At 31.3% G+C, this 25,681-nt stretch overlaps 13 protein-coding genes across 13 annotated transcripts; 5 read left to right on the top strand and 8 right to left on the bottom strand.

The window, feature by feature from the left end:
* Positions 1-565: 565 nt before the first annotated feature.
* PDI1 (protein disulfide isomerase PDI1) lies at positions 566-2,098 on the top strand (the record flags this gene model as incomplete). Its single annotated transcript, XM_011273380.1, has 1 exon — positions 566-2,098. One exon carries the CDS (start codon positions 566-568, stop codon positions 2,096-2,098), a length of 1,533 nt encoding a protein of 510 aa, XP_011271682.1.
* A 132-nt stretch (positions 2,099-2,230) lies between these two features.
* STE50 (Ste50p) lies at positions 2,231-3,244 on the bottom strand (the record flags this gene model as incomplete). Its single annotated transcript, XM_011273379.1, has 1 exon — positions 2,231-3,244. One exon carries the CDS (start codon positions 3,242-3,244, stop codon positions 2,231-2,233), a length of 1,014 nt encoding a protein of 337 aa, XP_011271681.1.
* Positions 3,245-4,303: 1,059 nt separating this feature from the next.
* On the top strand, positions 4,304-4,708 carry MXR2 (peptide-methionine (R)-S-oxide reductase; the record flags this gene model as incomplete). The annotated part of the gene is made up of 1 exon (XM_011273378.1): positions 4,304-4,708. The coding sequence occupies one exon, from the start codon at positions 4,304-4,306 to the stop codon at positions 4,706-4,708; it is 405 nt and encodes a 134-aa protein (XP_011271680.1).
* A 132-nt stretch (positions 4,709-4,840) lies between these two features.
* On the bottom strand, positions 4,841-5,851 carry GLO1 (lactoylglutathione lyase GLO1; the record flags this gene model as incomplete). The annotated part of the gene is made up of 1 exon (XM_011273377.1): positions 4,841-5,851. The coding sequence occupies one exon, from the start codon at positions 5,849-5,851 to the stop codon at positions 4,841-4,843; it is 1,011 nt and encodes a 336-aa protein (XP_011271679.1).
* A 291-nt stretch (positions 5,852-6,142) lies between these two features.
* BN7_6044 (Girdin) lies at positions 6,143-7,768 on the bottom strand (the record flags this gene model as incomplete). Its single annotated transcript, XM_011273376.1, has 1 exon — positions 6,143-7,768. One exon carries the CDS (start codon positions 7,766-7,768, stop codon positions 6,143-6,145), a length of 1,626 nt encoding a protein of 541 aa, XP_011271678.1.
* Positions 7,769-8,132: 364 nt separating this feature from the next.
* LSB5 (Lsb5p) lies at positions 8,133-9,251 on the bottom strand (the record flags this gene model as incomplete). The annotated part of the gene is made up of 1 exon (XM_011273375.1): positions 8,133-9,251. One exon carries the CDS (start codon positions 9,249-9,251, stop codon positions 8,133-8,135), a length of 1,119 nt encoding a protein of 372 aa, XP_011271677.1.
* A 533-nt stretch (positions 9,252-9,784) lies between these two features.
* Positions 9,785-10,093, top strand: BN7_6042 (glutaredoxin; the record flags this gene model as incomplete). The annotated part of the gene is made up of 1 exon (XM_011273374.1): positions 9,785-10,093. The coding sequence occupies one exon, from the start codon at positions 9,785-9,787 to the stop codon at positions 10,091-10,093; it is 309 nt and encodes a 102-aa protein (XP_011271676.1).
* Positions 10,094-10,240: 147 nt separating this feature from the next.
* Positions 10,241-12,805, bottom strand: HIS4 (trifunctional histidinol dehydrogenase/phosphoribosyl-AMP cyclohydrolase/phosphoribosyl-ATP diphosphatase; the record flags this gene model as incomplete). Its single annotated transcript, XM_011273373.1, has 1 exon — positions 10,241-12,805. One exon carries the CDS (start codon positions 12,803-12,805, stop codon positions 10,241-10,243), a length of 2,565 nt encoding a protein of 854 aa, XP_011271675.1.
* A 983-nt stretch (positions 12,806-13,788) lies between these two features.
* On the bottom strand, positions 13,789-16,374 carry BIK1 (Bik1p; the record flags this gene model as incomplete). The annotated part of the gene is made up of 1 exon (XM_011273372.1): positions 13,789-16,374. The coding sequence occupies one exon, from the start codon at positions 16,372-16,374 to the stop codon at positions 13,789-13,791; it is 2,586 nt and encodes an 861-aa protein (XP_011271674.1).
* Positions 16,375-17,315: 941 nt separating this feature from the next.
* On the bottom strand, positions 17,316-19,040 carry BN7_6039 (uncharacterized protein; the record flags this gene model as incomplete). Its single annotated transcript, XM_011273371.1, has 1 exon — positions 17,316-19,040. One exon carries the CDS (start codon positions 19,038-19,040, stop codon positions 17,316-17,318), a length of 1,725 nt encoding a protein of 574 aa, XP_011271673.1.
* A 1,381-nt stretch (positions 19,041-20,421) lies between these two features.
* BN7_6038 (uncharacterized protein) lies at positions 20,422-22,014 on the top strand (the record flags this gene model as incomplete). Its single annotated transcript, XM_011273370.1, has 1 exon — positions 20,422-22,014. One exon carries the CDS (start codon positions 20,422-20,424, stop codon positions 22,012-22,014), a length of 1,593 nt encoding a protein of 530 aa, XP_011271672.1.
* A 373-nt stretch (positions 22,015-22,387) lies between these two features.
* MGP12 (Mgp12p) lies at positions 22,388-22,735 on the top strand (the record flags this gene model as incomplete). The annotated part of the gene is made up of 1 exon (XM_011273369.1): positions 22,388-22,735. The coding sequence occupies one exon, from the start codon at positions 22,388-22,390 to the stop codon at positions 22,733-22,735; it is 348 nt and encodes a 115-aa protein (XP_011271671.1).
* Positions 22,736-22,862: 127 nt separating this feature from the next.
* MYH4 (Myosin) lies at positions 22,863-25,411 on the bottom strand (the record flags this gene model as incomplete). The annotated part of the gene is made up of 3 exons (XM_011273368.1): positions 22,863-24,045; positions 24,256-24,448; positions 24,526-25,411. 3 exons carry the CDS (start codon positions 25,409-25,411, stop codon positions 22,863-22,865), a joined length of 2,262 nt encoding a protein of 753 aa, XP_011271670.1.
* Between the last annotated feature and the right edge of the window lie 270 nt (positions 25,412-25,681).

Genomic DNA, 25,681 nt, shown 5'->3' with positions numbered 1-25,681 from the left:
AACTCCGCTTATGTCATGCTCAGGTAAGCGTATTATCACTAGTAAATTGATTAATGATATTGATTGATTGATATCATTGGTCAGTGGTTGATGGTTGATGAACAGTGTACTGTGTGACGTGTGCGTTGGTATTTCAATTGTCTAAAATTCAGTCAGATCAAGTGTTCATTGGATGATGGATCTAATTGAGTATAACCGTTAACGCGTCTAGATATAATACATCCGATATCTGAATTGAAGAAACACAACAACAACAACCACTGAATCAGAACAACACCACCACCAACACCAACATCATCATCACAATAAATCAAATCAAATAACTTCGAACAAAAACAAATTCATTCAAATTACAAATCAAAATTCTTCGCTTACTAAAAAAACTGAAATGTGCCACGTAACGTTTTTAAACCCGCGAATTTTGTGATACGTGTCAATTTTCTTTTAAACACCTAAAAAATCAAAAAACGATCTGAAAACATTCAAACATTTAAACCGTCAATTTGCCATCCAAACTAATCAAATTTAGAAAAGGTTCAATCAATCCATATACAATTCATATACAATGAGATTACTATCCGCTTTGAACTTGAAAACTTTATCCTCTCTTTTAGCCATTGTCTCTTTAACAAATGCTGCCGCTGAAGAAGATGCAATCGCTTCACCAGATTCTGCTGTTGTTAAATTAACTCAAGAAACTTTTTCAAAATATATTAATGAAAATCCTTTAGTCTTAGCTGAATTCTTTGCTCCATGGTGTGGTCATTGTAAAGCTCTTGGTCCAAATTTTGCTAAAGCTGCTGATATTCTTGATTCAAAAAATATTCAATTAGCTCAAATTGATTGTACTGAAGAACAAGAATTATGTCAAGAACATGGTATTAGAGGTTATCCAACTTTAAAAGTCTTTAGAGGTGAATCTGATCCAAGTGATTATGAAGGTCCAAGATCTGCTGATGGTATTGTTGATTATATGATTAAACAATCATTACCTCCAGTTTCATTATTAGAAGAAACTTCAGATATTGATGATTTTATTTCTGAAGCCTCTGCTGCTGTTATTGTGGAAACTGGTTCAAAACAAAATGAAACTTTTTATAAATTGTCTGCATTACATAGAGATGAATTTTCATTTGTTCAAACTTCAAATAAAGATTATACCAAGAAATATGGTAAAGATAAATTTTTAGTATTTTTACCTGATACAAAAGATCCAGTTATTTATAAAGGTGATGAATCTTATGAAAATTTAGTTGATTGGTTAAGTGTTGAAACTAAACCATTATTTGGTGAATTAGATGGTTCAACTTATCAATCTTATATGACTTCAAATTTACCATTAGCTTATTTATTTTATAATACTCCAGAAGAAAGAGAAGAATGGAAATCAACTATTGAAAAAATTGCTAAAGAACAAAGAGGTAAAATTAATTTTGTTGGTCTTGATGCTTCAAAATATGGTCGTCATGCTGAAAATTTAAATATGGATCAAGATTTCCCATTATTTGTTATTCATGATATTTCATCAAATAAAAAATTTGGTTTCCCACAAGATAATTCATTATCAATCAAGACTTTACCAAAATTCATCCAAAATTATTCAAGTGGTAAATTAGAACCAAAAGTTAAATCTGAAGAAATTCCAACAAAACAAGAAACTTCAGTTTTGAAAATTGTTGGTAAAACTCATGATCAAATTGTTAAAGATGAAACAAAAGATGTCTTGGTTAAATATTATGCTCCATGGTGTGGTCATTGTAAAAGATTAGCTCCAATTTATGAAGAATTAGCTGATAAATTCCAATCTTCAAGTGAAGCTAAAGATAAAGTTATAATTGCAAATGTTGATGCAACTTTAAATGATGTTGATGTTGATATTTCAGGTTATCCAACTTTAATCTTATATCCAGCTAATGATAAATCTAATCCAATTGTTCATCAAGGTGGTAGAGATTTAGAATCTTTAGCTTCATTTATTAAAGAAAGTGGTTCATTTAAAGTTGATATTGATTCTTTAGAAGCTGATGTTATACCTGTTAAAGAAAGTGAAGAAACTGCTGCTTCAAAAGAAACTGATATTACTCATGATGAATTATGATTGTTTAACCCTATATAATATTTTGTGTTCTTTGTCTACTAAAACTAACTAAAAAATAATGTTATTTATCGAATCAATCCATGTAGTATACAATTACAAACCTATAATAAACTCAATAAACTAGTACACACTCTATAACTTCCCACCAGGAGTCTCACTAATCTTTTTACTAGGATCAACACTAAAATCAGCCTTTTGTCTCAACATAATAGCAGGATGTTTACCATTCTCTCTTAATTCTTTAAAAATTTGAACAGGTTTTTCATCTAATCCCATTATACGTTCTTGATCTCCATAACAAATAACTAAAGCATAATTTCTCCAATCATCATTTAATTTATGTCTCTTCATTGCTGATTGTAAAATTTTGGAACATGGATCATCTGTTGATGCTCTTAATTGTTTTAAAGGTTCTGATACTGGTTTTGCTGGTCCTGTCCCTGTCCCTGTGGATGATCCTAAAGATTGTAAAGTTTGTTGTTGTGAATTGGAAGAAGTTGGAGAATTTATTGAATTTAATGAAGAATTTGAATTATAATTATTATGAGCAGCTAATAAAGTTGAAGATCTATTTGACTTATAATGTTTATTTTCACTATGTTTTCTTGATAGAGATTGATATACTTCATTTGGTGAATTATTTCCTGTATATGTTGAATTTGTCTTTGTTGGACTTGTTAAATTAAAAGGTGATGATGGATTTTTATCAGGGGTTGGTAATGGTTTTTGATTTAATTTAGTGAAATCATCTCTTATTTTGTATAATTCATCGTTTAATTGTCTTGAAGTATGATCTAAATTTGATTGAATTAGATTATTTATATTTGTTAAAATTAATTTTATTGAATCAATTGAATTTGGATCTAAATAATTTTGTGATTTTAATAATTTATTTATATTAATTTTTAATTTTATTTTATCCTTTATTGGGATTTCCATTTCTTCAAAATGTTCATCTTTTAAATATGGTAATAAATCACCTGTAATATTATTTGATATAAAATTTTCAATTATTGTTTCATTAAAACTTAAACTTGATAACCAAGATTCTATATCTGATAACCCCCATTCAATAAAAGATTTGGTTTGATGTTGGAATAGTTGTGATTGTCTTGATGATATTATTGTGGATTCTTCTTCAGACATTATGTTTACTTAAAGTACTTTCCTCTTTTGTAAAATTGGATGGTTTCACGAGTTGTGTTAATTGCTGATGTTTCACCAATTTCTTTATATTTTAATTCCGGAGAAAATGTTTACCTGGCGAAATATTGTGTGCCTTTGGAAAAGAATTTAGACAATTTGAGATTTTTGTGAAGTTATAACTGATTTTTATTGAGTTTTACAAGAGATTAATCGAAGTATCACTTGAAAATTTGATTCTGTTTTAAATCCTGATCTTCTTGTTCTGTTTCATTTTGTAAATCTCGAAGAATTCTTTTACTGCGCATATCTTTGTTAATCTACGTCCATCAAATTCTCATAACCTCATTACAATTTATTACCACAGAAAACCATTCTGTCAAACTATTTACAAACACTCTATATTTCTATCTCTAATCCTTATTTCTAAGTTCCCATATATCTTCACTACTACCTTGATTTTTCTTTTGATCTAAAGCTTCTTTATAAAATTGTTGAATCTTTATTGGATCTGTATTGAAAATACAAAACTTGAATTTATCAAATTGTGGTATACAATCACTTAGTTCACCGTATCTATAATAATTTCTGACTTGTCCTCCAAGGGAATAACAGGCAACTAATTGATCAAAAGCTTCTGTACAACTCATGGTTGTCTTGAATTGTTAGATTATATTCACTATGGATTATGGATTATGGGCTTAACTTACTGGAAAATCACTGAATTGTTTTGTATCTTTCACTTCACTCATCTTGTCTTCTTTATTAAGTCTATCAACAGCTTGACCTTTGTGATCAACAACTCCAAATACCCTTGAAATTAATCAACTCTTCTTCAAATCAAAGTCCTCTTTCAAGTAGAGTTTCGAGATTTTTACCAGTACAAAAGAAAATATCACATCCGTACACCACTGTGGAATCGATTATCGGAGCTTATATTAGGACATAATTTATAATACTTGAATTACAAACCATTTCAATCACTTTCAACTTTCAATTGTTTGAATTGCAATCACTGAATAATACCCATATATGAGACAAGGATTCAGATTATTACATAAAATGTCCAAATTACCAATCACAAAATCATCTGAAGAATGGAAAGCTATTTTATCTCCAGAGCAATATCAAATCTTAAGATTAAAAGGTACAGAAAGACCAGGTACAGGTGAATACCTTAAAAACAAATTAAATGGGATATATAACTGTGCAGGTTGTGAAAACCCATTATATAAATCTTCAACAAAATTTGATGCTCATTGTGGTTGGCCTGCTTTTTATGAAGCTTTACCTGGTGCTTTAAATTATCATACTGATGAAAGTTTTGGTATGACAAGAACTGAAATGACTTGTGCTAAATGTGGTGGTCATATTGGTCATGTTTTCAAAGGGGAAGGTTATGATACTCCTACTGACTCTAGACATTGTGCTAATTCTATATCGTTGAAGTTTCAAGAAGAAAAATGAGTTTTATAGTTGGTTGTGCTTTTATGGGTATAAATGAATTTTACGAAATGTTTAGTGTAGTATGATGTTCTACGTGTATGTTGTTCTATTCTTGGAAAAATAAATAAAATGTTTTCTTTAATCATATTAAACTTAAACTGTATAATTTTTTGGTAAAATTTCAATTGCATAATTATCAGGATCTTTAATGAATGCAATATTTTTCATTTTACCTTGATTAAATTTCAAACCCCAAGTTAATTCATCACCAAATTTTGAATCAATTCCATTACAAAATTCACCTGGATTATCTAAAGCAATACCAATATGTCCATAACCTTGTGGTTGTTCGTTACCATTATGATATTTAAAATCAGAATCATTTTCTGTCCCCCAATTATGAGTTAATTCCAAGACACTTTCTCTTTTAGATTGTTCTTCTCTTGATAATGAATTTTCTTTAAATGAATCATCATGTTCATAACCTAAGAAATATAATGTAAATTTAGCTGATTCATGTTCACTTGTTGATAATAATTTCATACCTAAAACTTCACGATAAAATTTCAATGATTTAACAGGATCTTTAACTCTAATCATTGTATGATTAAATTTATAACTATTTGTATTAGAAACACCTTGAACTTTATCTGATCCGTGCTCAATTAATTCAACCCAATATCCATCAGGATCTAATGCAAATGCAATGTTTTTTTGTCTACCATCAGTTAATTTCTTCTTGAAAGCAACACCATTATTTAATAATTTTTCACTTGCAGCTTCAATATTATCAACTGAAAAACAAATATGACCAAATCCTCTATATGGTTCTTCATTACCATTGTTAATTTTATAATTTGGATCATTTTCTGTACCATAATTATGAGTTAATTCCAAGACACCTTCTTTAGCAAATTGTGAACCTTTAGAATCATCTTGAGCTAAGAAATATAAATCAAATTTCATTTCTGGCATTTTTTCATGTCTAATTAATTTTAATCCATAATTTTTGGTATAATAATCAACTGAAATTTTTGGATCTTTGACACGTAGACAAGTATGATTTAAAAGTAAAGATTTTGGATTATATGAAGCCATTGTTCTTATGAATGTATTTGACTTGATTGAATTGTTTAATTGCTTAGAGATTGATTGTCTAAACATAATTCAAATTTAGATTAAAGAATAGGAGGAAGCAACAACTACGTCTATATTTTTTTTTGCCCATTTGCTACAAAAGTCCGAAATCTAAAGAATTTCGAAGAAGCGGATATTCGCGCTCCTTAACATAAACTAATTTAGACGATTCAATAAAACTACATTTTGAATAATAAATATACATAAAAACAAACAAATTCTTGCAATTGTGGTCAGCTTAGACTCACAGTATTATACATATTCAACATAGCTATTATTCTTTGACCATTAAACCATGATCTTCTTTCTTAAATCAAATTATTTTCCTTCTTTAGTTTCAACGAAAAGAAATTTTTCCAAAAGTTTTTTATTAACTTGTAAAAAGTTTTGTTGTTCTTGGTTTTTCTCTTCTAATAATTTCAAATATTTATTCTTATAATATTCTTTTCTTTCAGCTAATGATTTATCAGAACCTAAACCATCAATTTCTTTATCACCATCAGCATCAAATACTGGTGATTTTGGAACTTCATTATTATTAATAGATTCTAATTCAGCTTCTAATGCTTCTTTTTCTGTTTCTAGAGCAATATATTTTTCTTTAAATTCTTTTAATTCTTCTTCCAAATTTTGTACTTTATTTAATGAATCAGTTTTATCACTAATAAGTTTCTTATTTTCACTACTTAAAGTTTCAGTTCTACTTTTATAGAAATCACGTTCACTCTTTGTAGCATTCAATACCGTAGTAGCTTTAACATCATCTTTATCTTTATATTGAACATTTTCAGCTTCAACTTGAACAGCTTCACCTTCCCCATCAGTCATTGATACAGATGCTCTTTCTGATGATTTTTTCAATTGTAAATTAACTTTTTTATATTTATCATGTAATGTTTTATATTTTCTTTCAAAAGTTTCATTAGTTAATTTTTTATGTTCTTTAGCATCATTATATTTTTTGGAAAGTTGACTAAAATTTTCTTTTAATGTTTCAAGTTTCTTAGCAATTTCATCATGATATCTTCTATCAACCCAACATCCTGTTTGATCCAGAACATTTGGAGGTATAGAGTCAGCTACTGATCCCACAAGTGTTTCACTTGGAGGTAGTGGTGGTACACCAGCACCTGGAGGGAATTGATTATTCAAATTAGCAGCATGTTCAGTGTTTTGACCTGAAAAATGACCATCTGTAGTTGGTGGAACTTCAGCACCACCTGGAACTGTATGTGGAGAAGCACTATGATTAACATCACCATTAATAGTTGTCGAACCTTGAGCTGAACCTGGTGGAGCAGCGCCTGTTGGATTATTAGCAGATGGTGGAACTTGTAAGTTTGGATCTTCATGTGTTGGAGGATAAGCGCCTGGAGCAGCAGCACCTGGAACAGCACCTGTAGCATCTGGTGGAGCTGTACCATAAGCACCAGCGGCAACGTTTGGATCTTGTGGAGGATATTCACCATATTCAGCACCTTGAGCTGGTGGTGGAGCATTTGAATCAGCATATTGTCCATCAGCTGGAGGTTGTTGTGAATAGTCATAATATGGTTGTTGAGCATAAGCATTCCCATTAGCATCGTATTGATATTCAGCGCCCTGTTGTGGTTGTTGATAATATTGATCATAGTTGTATTCTTGAGCTGGAGGAGCAGCACCGTTAGGGTCTTGAGCAGGAGGATATTGGGCTTGATCATAACCTTGTTGTGGTTGTTGTTGTTGTTGATCATAGTACCCATTCTGTTGGTAGTCGCCACCTCCATTGCTATAGCCTGCATCGTGTGAACTACCAGCTGAACCAGTTCTTCCACTGTTGAAACCACCTCTTCCTCCCCTGGAACCTCCTCGACCGCCTCTAGATCCACCACGACCTCCTCCGCGACCTCCTCCACCACCGAAGCTTTTACCACCTCCTCTAGATCCTCCTCTGAGTGGTGCCATTATTTCCCACTAATTCGCTTCGTTTCAATTGATTTTTCTGATGCAATTGCGTTGATGAATTTGAAATCCAAACTAGATCAATTCCCTTTTTGATCTGGTTTAATTTTTACTTTTAATATTTTGTGAGCGCGAATATCATGAAAATTTGGTAATTTGTTAGAATAACAAAAAAAGAGTAGAATTATGCTAGTAAGTACAATGAAAAATACAGATTTTTATGATATATATCATCTTGTATTCATTACAATTATACATTACAAAATAGAAAAACTAGTGCTTAACCTCATAGGTGTGATATGCAATAAACAATAAAAAAAAATCCAGGTTCTGCCATTTTGAGCAGTGTCATGATGATCTTGTTAATTCATTTCCATTCAACACTTTCATCAACTTCATTAGAATCACCAAATGGATTCCCTTCAGCAGTGGCTTCTCTTTGTAATTTGGAAGGTGGTAAAGGAGCTGATCTTTTAGAATTTGGGAATTTTTTATCATGTTCATCAATCATAGAACTTGCTAAAGAATCAGTAACAGATTCTAAATCAGATTCAAATGAACTTAAACTTTCATCATCTGAATCATGATCTGCAGGTTTTGTTAATTCACTAAATTTTTGTAATGCAGCGACTAATTCTTCATTAGCATGGATTAAACTACCTAAAAATTCTTCAGAATCAACTAATTGTAAATATCTCAAGATTTTTCTTCTAATAATTCTTGATTTTTCAAATAATAAAGTTGATCTTTCATCATCAGTTGAAATTTCACCTTTTGATCTATTAATTGCATGTAATGAATTTGTTAAATCAATTGATGCTTTTGATGCTTCAGCAATTAATAATTTAATCTTTGGAGATTCTTTTTGTAAATTAATCTTTGGGATTTTATATTTAACATTTGGATCAGCAGTTGTACTTTGTGATCCACTTCTATTACCACTTCTTGAACCATTTGAAGATCCAACACCAGCAGTATTAGAATCATCATCACTAGCATAAGCTTCATCATTCATAAAATTTCCAGATGTTGATGAAACTGTTGATTTCTTACGTCTATAAGTTTTTGATGGGATTTGTTTTTTCAAACCTGCAATACCATAATAATATTTTTTATCAGAGAAATTTTCATTCCATGAAATTGCATATGAAATGATTTTTTTTCTTAATTTTGTATTAATTTGTGGATCTGTTGCACTTAATCTTAATCTTTCAATTAATTTTCTATCATTATATAATTCTTCTAAATTTTTACCACCATTAGCCACAATAGCATTTAAAACATCTAAACTTTTCAATTGTTCATTTAATTCACCATATTTTAATTTTTTACGTATAGCTCTTGCTGCTTCAATTGCTCCTGAATATTGTATCTTTATGGTTCCTAAAAGCTCTGGTAGTTCGATTTCCGGTTCCAGATCTGACTCTATGATCTTGTCTATCTTCTCAGTGATTGCAGTATGAGGATGATCAGTGAATACACCCATGATTTAGTATGAATTGGTTTGAACTTTGTAGTGTTTCAATATCAAAAGATTCCAAACTGCAATGATTTTTATCGGACAACTTTATCTCCTTTAAAATTGCACAATCTCCAGATGGAAATGACAGAATTTCACTAAAATTAGGCAGAAAAGTGTACTTTGAACCATTTTTCAACGATTTTTTCCACTAAATTTGGAATAAATAACTATTAAAACATTATTATCTCTTCAAATTCCCATTATAACTCTATTTTATTGAAAATTTTATCACATTAAGCCATAAAACCAATTACACTTACATAATCATCAGCACAAATATGACATAATCAGTTTTCGGAATTTGTAATTATGACGTTTTTCGCCACTGGTTAAAAATTAAATTACAAATTCAAATTCATATAAGAGCAATTCTTTTATACTCATATTCATATTCCATATTCTTTTTCAAATTTATGGATATTTTATACATATTACTCGGTTTATTCATCCTTATTAGAACTTATACCACACTTAGAAGATTCTTAGCACCTCCAAAAATGGCTAGAAAAGAAGTTGTCTCAAAAGTTAAATCTTTAATTGAATCAAATAGCATCTTTATTGCTTCAAAAACTTATTGTCCATTTTGTCAAGAAACTTTAGCTACTTTTAAAGATTTAAATGTTCAACCTTATATCTTACAATTAAACACTATTGATGATGGTTCAGATATTCAAGATGCTTTAGCTGAAATCACTGGTCAAAAAACCGTTCCAAATGTCTTTATTGATGGTAAACATATTGGTGGTAATTCTGATGTTCAATCTTTAAAACGTTCAGGTGAATTGAAAAAAGCTTTAAAATTATAGATCTAGAATAATTAAGTGTTTTGTTTAGAAAAAATTATGAAGTTTATTTAATTTGGAAAAATTCATTTGTAGTACATAATCTTTTATAAATCTAATAACAATAATATTAATATGATATATATACAATCTAAGTAAATAATCTATGAATTATACGAAATCTTTATCTAAAAGACCTAATTTTTCCATTCTAATCTTAACAGCATTTCTATGAGCATCTAAACCTTCAACTTTTGCAATTGACATAACTGCATGACCAATGTTTTTTAAACCTTCAGGTGTAACATCTTGACTTGTAATAAATTTTTGGAATGTTGCAGTATTAACACCACTATACATCTTGGCATAACCATAAGTTGGTAAAGTATGATTAGTACCACTTGAATAATCACCTAAACTTTCTGGTGAATAAGCACCAACGAAAACTGAACCTGCATTGAAAACTTTTGAAATATAATTTTTGGCATTTTCAATTTGTAAAATTAAATGTTCTGGTGCATATTTATTTGATAAATCAAATGCTTCATCCACAGTCGAAACTAATAATGTAGTTGAATGTTTAATACATTTACGAACAATATCAACTCTTGGTAATTTTAAAGCTTGTTCATGAACTGAATCTTCAATAGCTTTTAAATCATCAGATGATAAATCAATACCAATTAAAATAACTTGTGAATCAATACCATGTTCAGCTTGTGATAATAAATCTGATGCAACAAAATCTGGATCAGCTTTTTTATCAGCAACAACTAAAACTTCTGAAGGACCTGCTGGCATATCAATTGAACATAAGGCACTTGTATCATTTTGAACATACATTTTAGCAGCTGTAACAAATTGATTACCTGGACCCAAAATTTTATCAACTTTTGGAATAGTTTGTGTACCATAAGCCATTGCAGCAACTGCTTGAGCACCACCAGCTAAAACAATAGCAGATGCACCAATTTTATGAGCAATATAAACAACTTCTGGTGAAATTGATCCATCTTTTCTTGGTGGTGATGCAATAATAATGTTTTTACATCCTGCAACTTGTGCAGGAACACCCAACATTAATGTAGTTGATGGTAAAACTGCAGTACCACCTGGAACATAAAGACCAACACTTTCAATTGGTCTTGCAAATCTTGAACAAACAATACCTGGTTGAGTTTCAACATGTAAAGTTTGATCTTGTAATTGAGCCTTATGGAATTTATGAACATTTTCTATAGAAATATCAATAGCATCTTTTAATTCTTGAGTAATTTCATAACTTTTTGGATCAAATGGTGCTTTAATAATTGGAGATGATAATTTAACACCATCGAATTTTGCAGTATATTCTAATAAAGCTTCATCACCTTTTTGACGAACATTATCAACAATTGGATTAACTAATTTCATAATTTCTGAAGTTTTTTGAACTGGTCTTTTCAAAGCATCTTCAATTTCTTCTTCTGATGCAGTTTTAGTATCAACAACACCCATCAAGATTTTTTCATTTGGATCTTCAATTTCTTCTTTTTTGGCAGGTGTTGGAGTTGGTTTAGTTTCCTTTTTAACTTCTTCTTGTTGTTCAATGAATTTTGATTTAGCATCACCTTTTCTTCTTGTGATTTTCAAACCTTTTAAATCCAAATTTCTTTCGATATCTTCTAATGAAACACCATTCTTTACACATCTAGTCAAAGCAAAATAGAATAAATCAGCAGCTTCCCATGCAATATCTTCTTTAGTTTCAGCTTCAGTTAATTCTTCAGCTTCTTCTTTAATTTTGGCAACTAATAATTTTTCATCTGTAAATAATCTTTTTGTATATGAACCTTCTGGTGCATTTTGTAATCTATCAGTTAAAGTTTTCTCTAATCTTGTTAATCCACTAATATCACCAAAACATGAATCTTGTTCTAAATGGCAGAAACCAACACCAGATTGTTTAACAACAAATTTTAAACAATCACCATCACAATCCTTATCTAATTTGATTAATTCTTGTGTAGCACCAGATGTAGCACCTTTATACCATAATCCATGACGTCTTGATTGATAAACACCAGTTTTAGTTCTAATAGCTTCACTAATTGATTCTTTTGAAGAATAAACTAAACCTAAAGAATGATTATGAATATCAGTAACTAAAGTGGTAAATAAACCATCTTTTCTATCAGTTGTTAATGAATTGATGAATAAATCAGAGATTGAAGTTTTAGATGAATCTTTTTCTGTTGTTAATTCTTTAGCATCAATAATTGGAATTAAATTTGATGCAGCTAATGAATTAATAGTAACTGTTGATGATTCACTTAAAGAAATATAAATGTTTTTTTTACCATTATTTGAAGCAGATTTCAAGTCACCTAATGGTTCAGATGAAGGTAAGATATAAGAATTGAATGATTCATTTTCAGAGATTTCTTTTGTTGAATTTAATTTCAAACCAATTCTACTTGATGGAATACCAGCTTCAATCAATTCTTTTGAATAAGTTAAATCACCAAAGATCTTACTAACACCATTATTCAATAATTCAATAATTTTGGAAATTTCAATTTTTGATTCAAATTCAATACTAATTGTTGAATTTTTAATAAATGATGTATTTGAAGTAATAATTGATAATTCTGATTCATCTTTCAATCTGAACAACGCAGAACCTGTAACTGATAACTTGGAGATTTCTTCTTGTGAAGAGCCCGCATAGAAAACGGGTAGCACTGGGAATGGCATTGTTTCCTATTCTTGATTTGTTGTGATTATAAACTATTGAAGTTGTTGTACTTGATCTGATAAGACTCGGTTTTTACAGATTAAATATGATCTTTTTTTTCAAATTTGACTCATATCAAAGAAAAAAAAAAATGCTTATGTAATTGTTATATAAGAATTAAAATTTAAGAGGAGAAATATTTTAAATTTCTTATAATATAAGATATAATTTAAAGATATCAGTTAAAATCTGTGGATTTATATCTTTCTAATGGTATATATAATAATTCATTTAAGTGCTGTTGAAATTTTGACTTTTCTGAGTTTTTTCAATTTTAAAGCTCTAATAAATTTTTCAACATTGATATTTCCTGTGAACCGAAAATTTATAAAATTTTAAATCGTATTTTTTGGATAAACAAAATAGTAAGATTAAAGTTATGATAAATAAATAGCATATAAGTATTTAAATAATACATATATGTGTTTTGTTTGAGATATAATTTTGATATATCATTTTAAATATTATGATTACATAATGTATTATGTCATGGCTGTATATAAACTATTAATATTTATAATATTAATATTATTAAATGTATTTAAAGTATTTCTATATTAGTTATTGCTAAGTAATCCAGTGATTTGTAAAATCTTAAAAGGACAGCTTCAGTTCTCAGAATAAGCTTATAAAAAATTGCTATATTAAACTGTCACACATATAGGATTACGGATATTCAAGGAAATAAATATTTTATATATAGACATCAAAAGCCCCGATTAAAAAATAACATTAATATTTCTAATTTAATGGATATAAATATGTTCCAGAAGGTTTATTATTAGGGTTAATCATCAGAGTTCATCATATGTACCCAAAAGTAAATACTTGATTGCGATCTAAATATAGATATTTAATCTATGATATTGCAAATCAGTAGCCATATTTATAACTACGAAATATAATTCAAGGTCATAAGTTCATCATTTGAATATATAATTATTTAAAAAATATCATTCTCATATGGACAATCAATACTATCATGTCCTTCCCTTTCACAAAGACCACACCATAATTTTCTACCATTAGCAGGATCCACCTTTTCCTCTGGAACATAAACTTGAAGAGCACCATCAACAACTTGTGAGATAACGGGTGGTCTATTGAGCGAAATGTTACTCATAGTAGCACGGTTACTTTGAGGTTCTTTAGATACTTTAGTTCTAGCTCCATCTACCTTAGTTTCCTTGTTTTCTTTGTTGATTGAAATTGGGGTTGTCTTTTTTTCGTTTCTAGGTGATGGTGTTTTGATTAAATTTTTATTCTCTTTTAAAGTGGAACCAAATTCAGAAAGTAGTTTTTTCAATTTTTCAATCTCTTTATCTTTGTTTCTAGACTCCACTTTTCTCAATTCATCAATCAGCTCTAATTCAGATCTTAATTCTTCAACTTGTGAAGCTGCTGGCCTTCTCTTCAATTCAGCTTGTAAAATTCTAAGCTGATTGTTTAGCTCACTATTTGTTGTCGATTTATTCAACTCTTTTAGAGAGGAAATTTCTTCTTTTAGAGCCTCCACTTCTTTGAAATGCTCTGTTGATTTTGCCAATAGTAATTCCTCTTTCAGTAGTTCAATCTCCAGACTTTTCTCTTCTAATAAGGATTTATAATCACTATTATCTGTTTGTTCTTTCAATTTTTGATTTAGTTCATCAACCTTTTTATTCAGTGTTGATATTTGAAATTTTTTTTCTTTCAACGAATCACTTAAATTAGCCCTTTCAGTTTCAATAACAGATTTTTTCTGCTCAACAAGTTTCAATTCTTTCAATTGAATTTGTAAATCTTGCATGGTTTCTTTCATAGACTTTAGTTCTTTTTCTTTTAAGCTTAAAGCACTCTCTAACTGATCATCACTGGATTTAGATTCTTTTAACGTTGATATATTAGTCTGATATTCTAAAATTTGTTTTTCTTTCTCTGTTACAACATCTCTCAAGCTCTGGCTAACTTCTTTTAACTTTTCAACTTCTTCTGATATCCTTTGTTTATCCTCAACAAGTTTTTCTTGTTGCTTTAATTGATCTTGTAGCTTTGAAATTGTTTCGTTAGCTTCACGTGTAACACCTTCATCATTTCCTGATTCAAGCGATGACGCTAATTGACTCTTTAGACTATTTATTATAGATTCTTTATTATCAAGTTTAAATTCCAACTCTGTTATTTTATCAGCACTTGAATTCTCGGGAGAAGATTTTTTCAACTCTTCAAGTTCCTTTTGTGTTTCTGTGAATTGTAGGATATCTTTGTGTTTAGCTTCTAACTGTGTTTTTAGATCTCTTATTTCCTTTTCTAAGTTCTCTGTATCATTGATCACAGATTTAGTATCATTCTTTGATGTTATTGTTTTGATCTCTCCTCTTAACTTTTCAATAACTTTATCTCTCACAGCAACTTCTTCCCTCATCTCATTGAGCTTGTCTTTTAGATCTTTTAGTTCATTATCATATTTTGTTTTATCACTTATAATTGCCTCTTTCAGGTCCAAGCTTTCTTTATTGACATGAAGTAACTTGGATTCCAAATCCTCAACTTTAGTTTGTAAGTCAACAACAAAGGTTTCCTTCTCGGTTTTATCTGACTGGAGTATATTTAATTTTTCTTGCAATTCTTTGATGATATTGCTAGATTCGGAACCATTAGCAGCATTTGATGTAAGGGAAATTTCCTTTTGGGTAATTTCTTCTTGAAGTTTCTTCAATTCACCAAAATACAATTTTTCATTATCGTTCACCTGTGATTCAAGTTGTTCAATGACATCCAGTAGTTCATTTCTTTGTTCTTCAAATGCTGCCTTCTGCTTATGAAGTTTATTTTCAATGATTGTTACTTTCTCATTGGCTTTCTCCAGCTTAGTCTTATCTTGGTTTCTTGTTATCTCGAGATCTTTAATGATTTTTTGCTGATCCTCTAGTCTATTTTGAAGGTCTTCCACTTCGTATTTTAAAGCCTCTGTCTTATGTATTAAGCTATTTTTCTCAGTTTCAAGTGATGCTTTAGCACGGATTGCTCTTTTAAATTCTTCACTTGAAGGTGAATCTTTGATGACCATTTGTCCTGGTGGTGTTGAGCTATTGGATCTGGTATGTGAAGCTTTCGAAGTGGAATTTCTAACTGATGCTAAAGATGATGGGGTGAGAGCAGTAGCTGTGTGCCTTCTATTTGTTTCTAGTTTCTTATTTGAAGCGAAAGGTGATCCTATTAGTGACAATCTCTTCGACACTGACGGTGATTCAACAAAATCAATGGATTGTAGTAATTTGTCATATGTCATAAATAGCCCAGAGCCACTTTTACTGGTTTTAAAATATTGAACACCATTGACATCACCATTATTTTTACCCAAAATAGCACTTTCACCTAGAAGTTCAATACCAGCAAATCTACCACCTTTGCCTTGGACAGGGCCGATATATTTTAAAATAGCCCTCCCTGTGTTGGGAATTGAAAGCATAGAACCAATTTTGAGTTCATTGGTAACTTTTGAAAAAGGTGTTGGTGTGTTTGGAATCTCAGAATGGCGTCGCATCATTGATCAACAGGTAATTCGTATCAAGTAAATCGATTTGAAATAATCACAATGTTGAAATCTGGGTCAGATAATCAGTCAAACCAAAAAAAATCCTACAGATCTTAGATCCCAAAGATTATTTTTCTTTGTTTTGTAAACAACGCGAGAATCATATTTTCATAAAACATCACGTGCACTAAAAACTTCATTTATGCTAATATATTGAAAACCAGCAACAAGACTATTTTATTCAGATCAATTAAACAAATTACATGATTTTAAAGTATCCAAATAATAATATTATCCATTGAAACTAAAGCTGGGAAACCTTTGTAATGAATTTTCGATGAAAATTTAGAAAATCACGTGATACATTCACACCCAGGAAAACCCAAAATTTCATAACTTTAACAAGTTGCCTGCTAGTTTAGTGGTTATAAGCCGCGAATTTTAGCAGGGGACTAGGTGCCGGAGGCTATGCCAAAATTATCCGTGATAGTTTAGTGGCTAGAATCACCGTTTGTCGTCAAGGCAATACATGGTAGACCGGGGTTCAATTCCCCGTCGCGGAGCACCTTATTTTTTTTGCTAATTTGGAAATGAGTGCTATTTTCAATACCATTTTAGATTTTTTGTTGATACAACTGTAATCAGACACTCATGCTTTTATTTTTAGGGCATGGAGTTAAACTCTGAAAGGAGTGGGTTCATATAAATCAAGTAATAGCTACAAAATATTATATCAATGCTTGGATTCGCGGCACATAAATCACATAATTCTTATAAAGAATAATATTGACTTGTATAAATTGCTGTCATATCAGATTCACTTATAATTATTTAGCTTATAAGGTAAATAGACTTTCGAAGTACCCTCGAGTCATGCTACACGATGAATCTCTAAGAATATTTATATCAAAACTGAACATTAATTTTTCTATGAGATGATCTATAATATAAACTCAATATACAAATCTGAAATCTAATCGTTTGTTACCTTGATCAGTAGTTTCCTGAATATAAGTTTCTTTTTGTTCATCAGTGAAAGAATTCCATATTTTAGCCTTTTGCTTATTTCTAAAAATATAATATTGTCTAGCTAAAACACACATAGCAAGGGCACCAAAAGCAACTCCAATTAAATCAGTGTTACCTCTTTTATAAAACGGTTTATCATCTGGTCGATAAATGTTAGAAGAGATTATACTAGCAGCCTGTGAGAATATATTAACAACAGCAGCACTAACAGCTCTAGTACGCACAGAATTTGAATTAGCAGAGCACCAACTGATAGAGAGTGGCCAGATTGGAGCATGACCCAATAATAAAGTTAAAATAGCATATGTAGGCCATACTTGAGTACCTGAGCCGGACCAAAATCTCAATGGGAACAGCAATATAATAATCCAAACTGAAACACTTCCAATCATCAAAGCCCTTGATTTGACAATTTCTGAAAGATAACCAATTATCAACATGGTGAATATAGTTAAAATGTTATATGGAATTGTAAGTAAATTTGTGTTTAAAGTTGAAAACCCAAGTTTTTTCAATGTTAAAGTCATATAGTTTGAGACTGGAGATGTACCAATATCACCTAAAATTCTAACAAAGTAAATCGGCAGCAGGTCATAATCAAGTAATGTGGAAATCAATTCTTTAAATCCTACTGGTTCTCTATTATTCATATCCCCTTTACTAGGATCATCTCTTAAGACTCTGTTAACAACGATTTTTTCCTCATGATCTGTAAACCAACCTTTCTTTCTAAACCATGTTTTAGTCTGAACAGCTGAAGGAGGCATTTTGAAGAACGATACAATACCAACTAAAAAAGTGAAAACACCTTCAACAATGAAAAGCCACTGCCAACCATGAGGCATCAATGAAGTTTTAATTCTAAGCAGCGCAAAAGCCAGTAATGATGAAAAAACAGAAGTTAAAGGATTTGCAATATAAAATAATGATAATCTAAAAGGTAATTCTTTTGAAGTATAAAAATAAGACATCCATAAACAGGTATCACAGATAAATCCACCTTGGAAGAGCCCAATCAAAGCTCTCGTAGCATAGAAACCAGATTTTCCTTTCATACCGGCTTGTGCAATTGAAACTGTACTCCACAAAATTAATTGTGTTGGGATCCAGACATCAGCACCCAATTTTTTAGAAATCAACTGAGAAGGTAATTCAGAAAACAAAAAACAAACCAAGTTGATAGTGTTAGCAATATTATAATGACCTGTATTCAATCCTAAATCATCCAACATATTATCTGATAAAGCTTGAGCAATATTTGATCTATCAAAATCTAAAGCAGTAAACATAAAATAAGCCCAAAATGTGACATACCAATCTAACTTCCATACTAATTTACGTTCTTCCTTTGGTGTCCATGTATAATCAGGATCAAACCAGTCTCTACATTCATAGTTTGTACTTTCATAAAGCTTTCTGTAATAATCAGCAATTTTTGGATCTTTGAAAACATGTTCCAACTCTTTATCATTTGAAATAAATGATTCTTCATCGTTAAAGCGTTCTTGATAGTTAACAATAGTATTTCCCTTATTTTGCTTCTCTCTTTCTGAAGAACTTATAGCTGAGCTATTACCACTAAATGATGGAAACCTTTCTTCTTTTTTGATAATGGTTGGGTTGAACCATCTTCCTAAAAAGTTTGTCATCCTTGATGTAAATTTGATAAAGAAAGTTGAGCTTAAATCTTAGCTGATCACCAAAAAAAAAGATATATCTTAGGATTGACTATTGTACTTATATAATTTCAATATCTGATAAAGAGCCGACAATGGACTTGCTTTAGGTCTATGAGTCTTGAACTGTGGATTTTAATTAGCCATCATCCGAACATTTCTTTATAGTACATCACAAACCTTAGCAGCAACAAGCCACAACAGTAGCGATTTTAACTCAAAAATAAGATTATTTGTCGACTGGATATGTCATAAATATCAAGCTGCATTGCCAATTTACCTGTTGAGATGATTTCCGTTGGTAAATCCCTATGGTGTTGAAATTGTGGATCCAAAATTGCAAATAATAGTACAACAGTCGCGCGTGAGATAATCAAGATTCAAAAGCAGCCTATTCCTATTTACCTACGAGCTTATAACATACCAAATAAGCTTGGACCTAAATCTTAGAAAAGAATCCAAAGCAATTACTTTTAGAGGGTATTTTCATGCGTCTCAGGAAGTATTGCTGAATTCGATACTAGACTTTTGTTAGACATAATTTGTGTCGTTCTGTCGCTCAGTACCAGCTACGAATATGAAAGCTTAGATTAAGTATGTCATTAAATTCAATTTCTCTCAAAGCTAATACCGATCAAATTATGATAATGCAAACGCCAATACCTGCCAAGCTCCCACGTATCAACTGTCAACTTTCAAGTAATCATTGATGCCAATATCTTGGAACCTGGAACAATTTGGAAAACTCAAAGGATTAATTATGGCCGACCGACATACATACTCTTGTTAAACCTAAGATTTGATTACGCCATAGTTTGAAATCTCGGACCTATAATACACCGGAAACGTCCAATGAACCTTCGATTATTTGTGAGATAAAGTAAGCAATAGAAGTATAGATTCCATCTAAATGTGGGTATACGATTAGCCTCCATAATCAACTAGCATGTCTCAGAAATATCACTAAACATCGCGCTGCGCTGATATGCCACACTAGTAATTAATTACCTTTAGCGACACGCTCACTTACAGAATTTGGGATACTGTTCATTCGAAACACTAATCACTCTGTATGAAATATATCAGTGAGAGTAAACACGAGAGATTTTCAGCTGAATCCATTGATCGATTATTCTTCATTATGATATGGCGCCATTTGATCGTGATGATTCGTGACTCCGAAGTCCGTCTTTGTGTCACAAAAATAAGCCAAAGTGCTGAGATCACATTTCCATCCACAAAACTCACTGATCATTTATATCATGGGAAAACGAAGAAAGCTATAAAGCACGGAAGGTCTGAATCACTAGATCAATTGTTATAGAGCAATCAGGTGCTGGCTTTAGGTTGAAATATGGGAGTAATTGAGGGTTCAAATGGCGCTATGGACAATGATATAAAAGATCTGAAGGAAAGCCCCCCATTTCAGAGAAGGGGTATACCTGGTGTCAACTCGGATGCTTATCATTTTGGATACTTAGATGATCAAATGGTGAATTACAGATCAAAACCCCCTGTTCACACAAAGTATGATTCGTTGCTTGAAACCCTATATATATTTGGTGCTTTGTTGTTCATAACGTTGATATTGACTGGATTTTGGTTTGGTTGCAGGGAGTACCAGTATTCATTAAAAAGGAAGAAGCGTTTGCAGTCATCAGGATCAGATTGGACATCAAGGTCACAGATTTCTATTGATGATATTACAGGAAGAATAAATAATGCAGAAATGATTCAAGGTCAAACAAACCCAGCATATCCAACCCTACAACAAAACAATACAAGCTTAATAAATCATCAAAATATCTTATCCACGGGAAGAAGATTTTCACATACTCAAGAAGAAATGGAAAATAGAGATATAACGTTGGGTGACACTTTTGAAGGGGATTTGCCTGACAATGAAAATTTGGATCTGTCTTGCTCTCCATTACACGTTGTCCAAAATTCTATAACTTATTCACTCAATTCATTAGAAAATCTTTTACCAGAGCATGATTTACTTAAATCTTCAAATTTGAACAAAAGAATATATTCAATAAGTGAGTTGTATTACTTGAAACCAACAGAGCACAATGGACAACCAATCATGGAAGATCCAAGATCTTTGAATTTGAGGAAAGCAATTGAGCTATCGATTCCGTATCAACATGTATCATTTCACTCCCCTTGGACAGCTGAAAAAACAATTAAAGAAATTGAAGAAATTTCGGTACACGAGGGTCCTTCTCCAATCCTTGATAATGCTACCAAAGGAATTGCAATATTAAGATTCATAGCAATCATTGCCAACTCACACACATTAAACAACCCAAATATATTTCTTCCAAGTCTTAACAACGCAATAGAAGAGCTCATTGACACAGGTAAAATATTCAGCTTACTGTTAAGAACAAATGCTTATAATTTCAGGAGCTTAGTCGAAACGATGTTACAATATTGTTATGCCCATTGGGTAATGCATTATGAACAAAATGGTTCTTTCATCAGAACACAGTTTGCTAAATGGAAGATCAATTCACCAATAATAATGCCTCATTATGTTATAGTTCGATACCTTATTAATTTACAGATTGCCTCACTTAGCTCAGCACAAACACTCGGCTCAGAAATTTTACAGAATTTTCAAATCAAGATACTGATTTTATTGAAAGTTTTCTTCAACAATGATGACTGTAATGATTTATCAGGATTTATACCGATCCTAACACAAGCTATAGATTTCACAGAAGATTTCTCCAGTCAGAAACTATTTTATGAATTGATATATATAATGTTGAAAAGACACTCCAAGTGTTGCCTAGAGAATCAATTAAAAGATTATGAGCTTGATTTGAAAAGAACAGTTCAAAACGGATTCTGGATAAAAAATCATGGAGATATTCGCCTGATGGCCACAAAGATTCATATGGTTATTTTAGAGTGCCAACCAAGTGCCATGTCGTAAGTAATGTGTTCTTCAAGATACCAAAGGAAGAAAAGCAACTAACAAACCTTTTATCTAGTTGGTGGAAAGAAATTGATGAGGGAAGAATTTATAAGTCCAAATCACCGCATGAACTGGATCTTGTTTGCAACACCGCAGATATACAAAACGCACAAAAGATACCGACACCTGGATCGTGGGCACGTTGAAATGATGATTTATAACAATTATAACAATAGACAATAGACAATAGACAATTATATTAAACGCATAGCTTTGAAATACTAAAATGTTTTTTTTTTTTCGCGCGCAAGGAAAATAAAATTAGTTTCTTATTGATATTGACGTTTTCTCCATTTACAACCCTATGGTTCACAACCTAGAAATTAACAAGATGCTCAGATACTCTGCTAAAACAATACTCCAATCACCATTTAGAAGGCAATTCTCCTCCCAAGCTAGCTTATTCCAAAAAGTGACATTGACTCTATATGCAAAAGATGGGTGCAGTTTATGTGATAAAGCCAAAGTTGTTGTGGATGAGGTTCATAACAGCGACAAATTATCCAAAAAGATAAACCTTCAATATGTTGATATCACACAACCCTTGAATAAACAATGGTGGGATGCTTATTGCTTTGATGTTCCTGTGTTACACGTTGATAGAACAAACCAAGAAGATCCTGTTAAATTCATGCATAGATTAAATGGCGATGAAATAATAGAAGAGATCAATAAGTAAAACGATCAAAAGTGCTCCGATTAAATCACAACAATGTATATAATATTAAAGAAACTATAAACTTAGCATACGGTAGTAATGAAATTGCCATAATGTATCTGAGCTTGTAAATAGGGAGTTAAGAATTTTATTTTTTGGTATTTTTATCAGAAGTTTTTCTTCTTTTGGTGTACCGTTTTGGTGCAGTAGCATGATCACTCCCAGTTTCTTCAAAATCAAAACTATCAAATAAATTACCCTCATCATCTTCAAGAAGCTTTTTCCTTTTGCTGTATTTTGAAACTATTGTTTTCTTTTTTGAATCAACAGGTTTTGACTTTAAGGAGCCAGGCTTCAAATTAACAGTGATTGGTTTTTGTAAATCTTTTCGATTGAGTTCCTGAAAGCTTGCTGTTAATTCTAAATCATTCGTAGACTCTTGACTAGCTGGAGCAGGAACAGATATTGGCTTTTTTTGAGGATAATTTGTTGACAAATTGAGTTGAGCATCGATACTATCACATAACCGCTTGTTCTCTTCTTTTAATTTCGTGATTTCAGCTTCAATATCCTTATAAGATTGATCATTTCTGGATTTCTCAGTTTCATAGTTTGTAATTAATTTTTCTTTTTCCATTAGAGTAGTCTTTAAAGAAATAAGTTCATTCTGTAAACCTGTTAGATCTGTATTTTTAAATTCTAGTTCCTGTTTGAGTTTATCTCTTTCTTCACCTATCAACTTGTGGATTTCCATTTGAGTCCTCAATTTACTTTCAGAGGTGGTCTTGGATTTATTAGCCTTCAGTTCTGATTGGGTAATATACTTTTCATGCTCTTCAGACTTCTTTTGGAATTTTTTCAATGATTCGTCTCTTTCACTTTTGATCTTAAGGATGTCTTGATTCAAAGTTTCAATTTCCTTAGAAAGGAGCTGCTTTTCGGTATGAAATTCACCGAGTTTCAATTTGAGTTCTGATATCTCCTTCTCATTCGATTTATTCGATTCCATAAGATCTGCCACTTTCTTTGAGTTAACGTTATTTTGTTTAATTTTGTCTTCCAATGATTCAAGACTATTCACCACATTCTTGCAACTATTTTCAATTTCAGAGGTTTGTGAGTGATTCCTTTTGACATCGTTTACCAACTGTTTAAATTCATCAAGAACTTGAGTACAAATTGAATTCACAAAAGCTTGATCAGCATTAACCTTCTCCATTTTAGGCTTTAAATATTCCCTGAGACTAGTCAAATTACTTGCCATTTCACCTTGTGATTTTTCATTATTTGTAAGATGGGTATTGATACCTTCTTCATTAAGCTTTAAAGAGCTAATTATCCTTTATTAGTTGTTAGTTATGCTGTCACACCAAGTTTAAATAATTTGATAAAACACAGGTGTGGATACCTTTCAACTAATTGTTCTAACTTGACGTCAGAAGCAGAAAATTTCTTATCAACCAGTGGTAAAACTTGGGATATATTTGTACTTTTAATGGTCAGTAATTAATTCAAAAGAAAACACAGATTTGAATACTTACTAAAGATTTTCAATAATCTCATTTTTGAATTCAGTTAAACTGTTTCTCAATCCCTCTTGGACCCTTTCGTTTTCTTTCAAATTTAAGTCAAGCTTTTGATCGTAGTCTTTACGACATGTTTCTAATTTCTTCTCCAACTCAGAACATTTTATTTTCTGCTCAGATAACAATCCTGAGGTTTCATCCAATTTTTCTTGAAAGTGTTCGATCTCTTTGTTTTCTATGAAGGTTAGTAAACCAATTACAAATAAAAGTTGAAAATTCACATACTCTTTTCTATCTCATACCCCGTTGAAACTTTTATTTGTTTCAAATATTCAAACTTCTTTTTTAAGGATAAGTTCTCATTCTTCTGCTGTTCTATATTTTCCAAGAGGCTTTTGATTTCTTGCTTTATAGACGAGGAGTGTAAGCCTTCCTCTTTATGCGATTCATAAAAGGTCTTTGATCTTGACTCCAAGACAGATAATAGGTCTTGACTCTTTTTAACACTTAGCTTCAAAGTCAGCACAGAGGTTTTTGAGGATTGGATTTCCTCTTCTTGACTAGCGATCCTAGATTCTGCTTTTGCCAACTTTTGTTTATATTGAGAACACAATCTTTGAGACTTTACTAAAGCTTCCATTATCAAATCTGCAGAAGTCTCTGCAGCCTGGTATTCGAGATCCTGGTTTTTGTTATCCAATGTATGTGACTGATTGTCGTGTTTTGAAGATTCAGGATACTCTGGTGATTGATCAACCTGTGTAACTTCTCTAACATCTGTAATCTCAAGAACGTCAGACCCTGAAGTGGATGATCTCCCTGTTGAAACAACTCTTCTCTCTTCAGAACCCTGATCATTCTTTAGTTTTGGCTGAGGCTGAACCATATTTTCAAAATTCTCCATTGATGAATCCTCTAATATATCATCATTATGATCGTGACGTTCTTTACCGCCAGGATAAGCGCCGAAAAATCTAGACGATGAGCCAGTTGAAGGAGCTGTTGATGTCGCTCTAGGCGTGACAGAAGATTCACTTGGGCTTCCAAAGCTTTGATCACCACTTGAACCACCGTCTGAATTCTCCTTAACATTCAAGTTAAGGGCAAATGATCTTGGGACAAACTTGTTATTCAATACTGAATGTGCATCTTTAAAAAATTGAGGCGGCATAATCAATTCACGGATAGCCCACTTTATTCAAGGCAAAAATGAAATTTTGAATGATCCGCTCTGTTTGAAGATGCTGCTGTTGTAACACTTTTGGTTTCAAGATTTTAAGCGCTGGGGTCTGGTAAAGTTCATGATAAAGATTTTGACTATAAAATAAGCACTTCTATTGTTTTGATTCAGAAGCGGTTAGAGCACTAATCAATAACATTGTTAAGCCCACGCATAATAATTATAGAGGTCAAAATAAGTAGAGTGCAAAAAAAATTTAAG

Source organism: Wickerhamomyces ciferrii, contig 00246 (genome assembly GCF_000313485.1).
Source record: "Wickerhamomyces ciferrii WGS project CAIF00000000 data, strain NRRL Y-1031 F-60-10, contig 00246, whole genome shotgun sequence".
NCBI lineage: Eukaryota > Fungi > Ascomycota > Saccharomycetes > Phaffomycetales > Wickerhamomycetaceae > Hansenula > Hansenula ciferrii.
Note: the sequence above shows the minus strand (reverse complement) of the source record. Positions and strands in the feature narration are given on the sequence as shown.